Below are 9,007 nucleotides of genomic sequence, written 5' to 3'. Positions count from 1 at the left end.
AATTCTGAGATTAAAGTCAGAATTCTGACTTTTTTCTCAGAATTCTGAGATTAAAGTCAGAATTCTGACTTTTTTCTCAGAATTCTGACTTTAATCTCAGAATTCTGACTTTTTTCTCAGAATTCTGACTTTTTTCTCAGAATTCTGAGATTAAAGTCAGAATTCTGACTTTTTTCTCAGAATTCTGAGATTAAAGTCAGAATTCTGAGATTAAAGTCAGAATTCTGACTTTTTTCTCAGAATTCTGAGATTAAAGTCAGAACTCAAAAAAAATTTACATGTGCAGACTTCTGACTTTATTCTCAGAATTCTGACTTTTTTCTCAGAATTCTGACTTTAATCTCAGAATTCTGACTTTAATCTCAGAATTCTGAGAAAAAAGTCAGAATTCTGACTTTAATCTCAGAATTCTGACTTTTTTCTCAGAATTCTGACTTTTTTCTCAGAATTCTGACTTTAATCTCAGAATTCTGACTTTTTTCTCAGAATTCTGACTTTAATCTCAGAATTCTGAGAAAAAAGTCAGAATTCTGACTTTAATCTCAGAATTCTGACTTTTTTCTCAGAATTCTGACTTTAATCTCAGAATTCTGACTTTAAAGTCAGAACTACAAAAAAAATTCATGTGTGGCCCTAATCCTCTTCCGTACAATTCTGTGGTTAGATTGAACAGGTTTAAAAAGATTTGTCAGTCCGTGTTCAGCTGATATTCCTCGATCCAATTCCAACCATGCTAACCTGAGACTAACCTTCTATTTTCTAGTTTGAAGTTTCAAGAAATGATTTTTTTCCAAAAGCAACCTGCCTGTTAATTCCAGCTTTTTAGACATTACTGTCTTGATCTCTGACATTTTGATTTAACTTTGCTCAGAGGTATCGCTCTGTCTGTCTCGCTGTGTTGTAGGGTTCATGTTTGTTCTGCACCCTTCAAGTGAAATAACATGTATTACTAAAGAGAGCTCTCTAAAACGTAAAAGCACGAACCATCATTTAAAGATATATTCTGATTGCACTGATTCAAGTCTTCTGAAGAGCGCTTTACAAACGTCAGCCTTTCACAGGCATGTTAATAATTTCATGTAGCAATAACTATGAGAATATGTGTGATTAAATACACACAATCCTGCTGTAACTGGGCAATAACAGTTTTTAATGCAGACTAAAAGGGGAACGGTTAAAGTAATAATCTGTCACACATTTTTATTTAACGCTTACAGCACAACATGAGGCTTAGGCTGTGATCTGTTTATGAACATTTAAAAAAAGGCTTTCTTGGGAAAAGTCAGGCAGGAATGAGCGTGTTTTCACCTGCAACCAGGCGCAACAGAGAGGAACAGTTGGTAGTTAGCGTGAGCAGCGACAGCCACCATGGCTACATAGACTGAAAGGAATATCATGGCTAAAAGTTAGAACTCTGAACTGATGAGCTATTCTCTCTCCGAGCTGCTATAGCAGCCTGAGAATGAATGGAGCGATGGATGAGCCGCTGCTCTGTCGCTGTACAGGTGCTATTTGTATTTCATGTGTCTAATCATATAGGTTTAAAACTTAGCAATCTATTCCTGGCCTTGATCTAGGTGAGAGGTTGAGAGTGTGGTGTGTGTGTGTGTGTGTGTGAGAGAGAGAGATCGGAGGGAGGGAAAGAGAAGGGATTGAAACTTGACCCTCACTGTCACTTGCATCTGGACAGCACAAGGATGGGCTGAGTCAGAAAACTGTGGTTTGCTGCTGAAGCTGCGCGCCCTGCATACAACCTGAGCCCGAGCTGCACGCATCAGCCCTTTTCGCCCTGCTTGCCCGCATGCATGCTACTGACTGACTGTGACAAAACACACATCAGACTGCCAGAACAGCTGCCATCATGGGTACAAATATATCACATGCTTGCACATGCGCCATCACAGCACCAGACCGCACCATAGATGCACCCCCTCTGGGGGGGCTTTGCGGCAAACTGGCAATTTTCCATTGCGTGCCGCCTCACGTGTCCTGTCACTCAACCTGTCACCATGGTGATGAGCTCAGCTTCCCTGTGTCTCATGCTGTAGTGCATCCACTGCAGCACACAGCAGGCGAGGCAAGGCGCCGTCGCACCTCACATGCGCTGAGAGAGGCACTTTACTTGTGCCATCCAAAGCAGGAGAAAAAAAAAAAGCTCTGAACGTGGTGACACTCTTAAAAGGACTGTGGGATGCAGGGAAGTGGTTCGCTAGATGCATCTAAAAGGTGAGCGTCACCTTAATTAGACAGAACATAGATGACAAAAAGTTAACAGCAGCAGCAGCAGCAGCAGCACGTAAAGGGCAACTGCCACTTCAGATAAGTGTATTAAGTGGGGAGTGGATGGGATCACGCCACTGATACACATGCAGGATGCATCTCAAGATTAGAGTCACATCAACCTCTGAGACAAAAGACGGCAAATGACCAAATTCTCGCCTGAAAATTGGAAGACATGATATAAAAAACTATTTCAAAAACTTACCTTTAATCAGCTGGGACTTTTCCCCTTGGTTGTATTTTACTGACTAACACTGACGCATGCAGAGAAGTTTAATAAAGTCTAAGGTTTGTGGAGCACAGCTGCAGCTTGACTTAAAGGAGCACTACGTAGTTTTGGAGAGGAAGAGAAAGATCTTCACTGACGAACTAAACGAACAAACTCTCTTTGTGTTCATGACTGAATCAACACAGTTCGATCCTGTTATATGTTGTTTATATGTGGCGGACCCTGCCACCTTTTTCTAGCTCCAAACAGTATTTTCAGTAAGAGAAAAAAGAAATATGTCTGAGTTTGCATCATTACCTCATCAATACTAAGACATAGCGCCCCTTTAAGACAGCTGAGCATTTACAGTAAAGTGTGGAGTATAATTAATCATAGCACTGATAGAAAAACGAAAGAAAAACACACTTCCAATGGGGATTTCTACGTGAAATTATCTTTAACTCTTGTCTGAGTCACTGTACAATTCCCGACAGCTCAACAGAGGAAGCCAGCCCTCAGACATGAGCCTGGAACTTCGCGAGTTCTCTGGTGAGATGAAGGTTAACAGAGATTAGAGCTCAATGATTTTCCCCTTACTGTGAAATTTGGGACTTCCTTTATGCTCACTCGGAGGAAGGTCCGCGAACTGCACCCGGTGTCCCGACATGTCCGAACCACCGGCGTGACTGCGTCCTCGTGGGGGGGTCCGCTGTTTTCCAAAGTATCCGGTAAGTTGGAGGCAGGTGAGCGGCGCGTCCGGTGCGCTCTGGAGCGTGGGAGTCCTTCACACACACAGACGCACTTACACGCTGGCTTGGGAGCGTCTGTCATTGACTTTCTCTCCTCTCTGCTCCCTGAGTGTGTGTGTGTGTGTGTGCTGACTGTGTGCCAGTACTGCGGGTGATCCAGCAGCAGCAGCAGCAGCAGCCGGTTCGGTCCACTCTCACCTGCCCTCTGCTCCTCTGAAGCCTTTATGATCCGTACGAGACGCACCGGAGCGCGGTGAGGCGCTGTCTCTCCTCCCGCATTAAAGAAAGAAATAAAAAAAATAAAAAAGATTTTTAAAAAAAACCCAAACTTTTTCCTCTCTCCCTCAGTAATGTCCACATGACTGCAGGGTTACGTCATCACAGTAAATCTTTCAGGGAAAAACGATCCATAATAAACCCCATGATGATGATGATGATGATGATGATGGTGGTGATGGTGAAGGAGTCAGAGGTTGTGTAAATAAACGGATGTGTCATGAACATAGGGGCTCGTATCTTTCACTTGAATCAGGAAGCTGAGACAAAATTGGCCATGAATAACAAAAAGGAGCTCATTTTAAAACAGTAATCCCCAAATGTTCCCCATCATTCATATGACTCATATAAACAGAGAGGAAACGTTTCAGTTTCAATGCAGTAGGTCCCATAATCCAGAGCTGTAGGCACTTTAAAAAGAAACACAAGTCCCTCTAATGTTACAGTAACTTTGTCAGAGTTTATAAAGGAGGGCTACAGTGCCACCTACTGGAAGGAAAGGTGTAATGGATCAAACTTTATAACAAGGGTACCCGAGTAATGCTTTACTCCTGCATACTGGTGATTTAATGCACCAATGAATGCAACTGTATGCAGTTTATGTTGCTCATCATTAACAAATGACCAACGCACTGTGACGTCATGTGATTAGTTCCAATCTTAAAGTGGAACTCTCGCCAAAATGCAACCAAGGCTCTTTTTGTGAATGTATATGAGTCAAACCTTCGTGTAAAAGCGTAATTGTGATGAAAGAGGCACTTTTAAGATTTACCGTATTTTTGTTTCAATGGGAGTGCGTGGGGCAAATTAGCGATAGCATCAAAACTGCTATTTTTAAAACACCAAGAAAGCTCGACATGACATGAAACTTGGCTCTTATTATCACCAGGGTCTCTACACATGAACACGAGCATTGAGAACATTGTTTGTGTACACAGAGTTTACTAAAAAGAGAGTTTCACTTTAAAGGGCCACTGTGGAGAAAAAAAAACCAAGCTCTGACGTATTTATGTTTTCCATAGCTGGATGAACAAGCTGTTTTCAGGGGAAAACACTGTTTGATGCTAGAGAGGTGGCAGGGTCCGCCACATATAAACAAGTCAGTTTAAGATCTCTTTCTTCCGGTTAACATTTCTTTCCCAAAACTACACAGAGCACCTTTAACACATCATCAGGTATCGTAGTAAAGTGGAGGAAAGTTGATTTTCTTTAACTTAATTGAATGTTAATTTGATTAGGGACTGCAGGTCTTCAGGCTGCCTAGTGTCACAAACCTTTCATTATTGAAAAACCGCTGTGTTTTATGACATACAGCTGATTAATTCTTGACCCACGATACAATACCTCAATACTGTGACTTTACTGATGGACGGCATCTTTTGTGAACGTACATATATTGACATGTATGTGTATAAACTGTCTAAGCCCATAACAGATGTCAATCATGACAGCTTTTTAAATGCTTTTAGGATTTTTTCACATCGCAAAATATTTTCTGAAAGGTAAAAAAACAAAAAACAGAGAAAGACGTGAAAGTGAAACGCTAAAAATGAAATTATTGCAACATAAATAACAACAAAAAGCACATTCCTCTAAAAGGTTTCTAAGTTTGAGAGTATGTTCAGCCCAAAAGAATTCAAATTGAGACAATCTTCGCACCCTCACCTTTTGTGGTCCAAAAAGACATTTCTGGAGCTTCACAAGCAAGACCGTGTCGCAGCGTCAGTTAAGACAGAATGTTGTTTTGTGGACAAATCTCCCTCTGACATTGCATTGGAATGTGGATGAGGATGTAGAAACACCGTTACAACATGAAAGGTGTTGCTCAGCGTGTTGAAGCTACAAGGAATCTGCAGCTCCCCCACGGCGCTTTGTAGCTCATTGTTGAGCTGTCTAGCCTGTAACTTAACTGTTTTGGTGAACTGAACACTACCTGCTCAGCAACGAGCTACAGACAAGGCACAGATAGAGACTATTTAGCAGCTATAGAGTCAGATATTCCTCCCAGGATAGAGCAAAAACAGAGGGAATAAAGGACTCGAAGTTTCCTCGTGATCTGTGTACTGAGACCGCAATCACTTAATTTCTGCAGCGTGACCTGAAATAGAGGTTGCAGGCTCCAGTCATTGAATGTAAAACACTCCTGACATCACTTTTCACTTAGGGACAGCAGGGGATGCAGGATGAGCCCTGCACACATCATTTCTACAGCCTGCCGAGCTGCAATCTCATAGAAAATGAAAGGAAAGAAAATGTAACTCGGAGAAGGACACAAGAGACGGATCATCGAGCAGCCGATCGTGCAAATTCAACATGAAATCACTGCGAATCAGGTTTCTTCTGAACTTTATTTTGAAATGTTTTTTCTCAAAAAAGCCAAGAAAAGAACTGGAATAATGGAAAAAGAACCCTTGAATTGTTCTCACAGACACAAATCAAAAACTCTCTGGACTTGTCTTGATAGGACTTCTGTGCAAAAGAGAGCAGCTATACAGATATCAAACCATGAAAATAAAATGGCAACCCAAAGTTTCTCGGTAACTGGCGACAGCCTAACAAAGCACAGGAAATATAGAAAAAAAAAAACTGGTCAGACAATGAAAGGCAAATAAATACTGTATATATCGAAAAGCACTGCCATGTACAGGAAGTGAAAAGAGTTTAAATCATGTCAACATAACCCAAACTACCCAGAGGAACAGGCTCACACACTTTCAAACACTCTCAGAAACCACTGCCACTAATTTGGCAACGCTGGCGTAATACAAAAACCAAAGTACGTGCACTGCACTTCCTTTCTCTCACAATAGAAATCTTATAAAAATAATTTCAAGCATGTAGAAAACCAAGCAGAGTCAGTGCGTCTGTGTTCTACTGTATCAGTGTGACAGTCTTTCCAATTCACGCGCATCCATTTTGCTCAATGTACATCTTGGACAAGGAGGCAGCCATCGACTTCGCCAGCTCTTCGTCCCTTTTCCTCTGCATCTGGGAGTGTCTGCACCAGTCCTCGTACTCCGGGTTGGGGAAACGATTGTCCAGGAGGACGTCGTAGTGACCGTTGCTGAGCCAACTCAACCAGATGGCCGGTTTGGAGGAGTCCTCCTCGCCGAGGTAGTGCACCATGGTGGAGACGGTGGGGCTCTCCAGGCTCCCTCCTGTCGTCAGGTGGATGATGACGTTCAGCATCTGGCTCATGGCGAGGAGCTCGGGGTATCCTGCCCAGGCGCCGTCCTGCGCCGCGTTGATGAGGAACTCCCCCACGTCCCCTTCGATGATGGGGTTGAACTCGTCCAGGTGGTCTGCGATGTGGTGCACCGTCTGCTCCCTCAGCTCCCCGTGCCTGGCCTGGTCCCCGTACGTGGCCTTGCACACAGCTCTGTACAGACAATTCCCGTCTGGAATGATGTGGTACCTGTACTTGTGCCTCTCCTGGAGGTACTTGTTCTGCTTCTCCACTTCAGCCAGGTACCGGGTGACCTTATCGTTGACGTCCTCTCTCTGATGGCATCTCTGCGGGGTGGACTCCTGCAGGACGCTGAGCTCGAAGGCCCGTCTCTCGTCTGATGCCTGGCTTCGACTCAGATCGCTTAAATCTTCCTTTATGAGGACTTCTGGCTCAGCTGCCCTGGAGGGAACCGGCTCCTCCTCATGTACCGAGGCCCATCCATTGCACCTGAAGGGGGGATTAGTCACTGAAACCTCATCATCCTCGCTCGAACTTCCAACCATCCTCTTGTTTTCGTCTATTCTGGGTCTGCAGACGCTGTTGCTGCTGCTGAAAAGATGATTCCCAACCAGCTCTGGACAGTCGGGGAAAAGCTCATCCGTCCCATTTCTTAGATGATCTATCAGGTCAATCACATCAGAGTCAGTACAGAGGAAACCCTCACCCTGGTGGGAGTCAGGGGAGGGAGGTTTGGTCTTGTTCTCCCTCACGATGTGGACAGGGACGGACCTCTCCACCCCATCAGGTCTGCGGATCAATATCTCAGCGGTCGATGTGAAGTAAATCGGCCTCATGGATGAAGCCCCGTAGCATGAAAACTCGTGGTTGGCAGGCATGTTTGCGGAAGAAGTAGAAGTCGAAGCAGCAGCAGCAGCAGCAGCAGCAGCCTCTCGCTCCTGATCCCCGTTGGTCGCTAGAGGACTTGTGGTTGGGTGTGTGGATCCCGCCTCGGAGGAGCTCGCTGTCGTCCCGTTCACACGCTCCGATCCGGTCAGTAAAGTTACTGTAACTTTGCGGGACGACCTCGGGTAGTGTGTCAGCGCACTGTTGTACAGCTGCATTTTGAAGGGAGTCCTTTATACCGAGCGCCGCGGCCGGGCTGTTACGGAGAGATGACAACAAGGGCTAAAAATACGCTCCATGTCAGAGACAACAGAGAAGTTGTAGGGAACGTTTCCATGGTCCTGAGCTGTCACCATTGACCAGAGGAGACGAGTAGACGGGCCACTTTAGACTCCTTGCGTCATTTGCTGTCGGGGTGCCTCCCTAATTTTAGACTTCAAACTGTTACAGGACACTGGTCTGCTTTAACAGCGTCACGCACACCGAGGGAACCACGCACGGCTTCCGCTCACACGCTTTCAAAATAAAATCCTTGTCCACGAAAAATACAGTACAGCTAAAGAGGCGAAATAAGTAACTTATTATACTATTGCTTTATTATTATTTCATTATAACCCTAACCCTAACCCATTTTAATCTTAAGTACAGTATTAAAACCACTCTGAAATATACTATGTAAAAGTTTACTTAAAGGCTCACTTTGTAGTTTTGGAGAAGACATTTTAATCTGAAGACAAAGATTCACAAACTTATTATTTATTTTTTTACTTGCATTTACGGGCATTTAGCAGACACTTTTGTCTAAAGCGACTGACAGTAATTCATAGTGATGACGGTGGCTACCATGTAAGGTGCCGACCAGCACATCAGGAGTCTGGGGTACAGCATCTTGCCCAAGGACACTTCGACATGCAGACCAGGGGAGTCGAACCAGCGACCTTCCGGTAACAAGATGCTGGCTGTACCCCTCTGAGCTACAGCCGCCTTCTTTCCCCTAACAAACTCTCTTTGTTTTCATGACTGAATAAACTGAATAGACAAACTGATCTTAAAGGATAACACAATTTCAATCTGTTTCACTTTGTTTATATGTGGCAGACCCTGCCACATTTCCAGCTTCAAACAGTATTATTATTATTCAGTTATAGAAAAAAAATATTTCTGTGTTTGCAGTATTACCTCATTCATATTGTAAACAAGTTTGAATTTTTTTCTTCAAAACCACATACAGAAGTATGAGTACAAAAGTCAACTTTTTATACCGATCAATACAATAATAATATTGTCTCTATCTATTGCATCTATTATGATGTATGATGTAAAAAAAATTTAATGTGTTGCATAATGATGTGTCTACTGGTATAATATTTATTTAAATCACTGGTATTGTTATTTTTATTTTGTTTCTTCTCTGGTAACAAT

General features: G+C 43.4%; 1 protein-coding gene across 1 annotated transcript; it reads right to left on the bottom strand.

The window, feature by feature from the left end:
* Positions 1-5,842: 5,842 nt before the first annotated feature.
* On the bottom strand, positions 5,843-8,037 carry otud1 (OTU deubiquitinase 1). Its single transcript, XM_030397650.1, has one exon. The coding sequence runs from the start codon at positions 7,801-7,803 to the stop codon at positions 6,415-6,417; it is 1,389 nt and encodes a 462-aa protein (XP_030253510.1). The 5' UTR covers positions 7,804-8,037; the 3' UTR covers positions 5,843-6,414.
* Positions 8,038-9,007: the final 970 nt, after the last annotated feature.

This window comes from Sparus aurata, chromosome 19, assembly GCF_900880675.1.
Source record: "Sparus aurata chromosome 19, fSpaAur1.1, whole genome shotgun sequence".
NCBI lineage: Eukaryota > Metazoa > Chordata > Actinopteri > Spariformes > Sparidae > Sparus > Sparus aurata.
This window is presented reverse-complemented; position numbering and strand designations above follow the sequence as displayed.

Excerpts from the sequence above, each read along its gene's own strand:
- otud1 (XM_030397650.1), bottom strand. The coding sequence starts at position 7,803 with ATGCAGCTGTACAACAGTGCGCTGACACACTACCCGAGGTCGTCCCGC.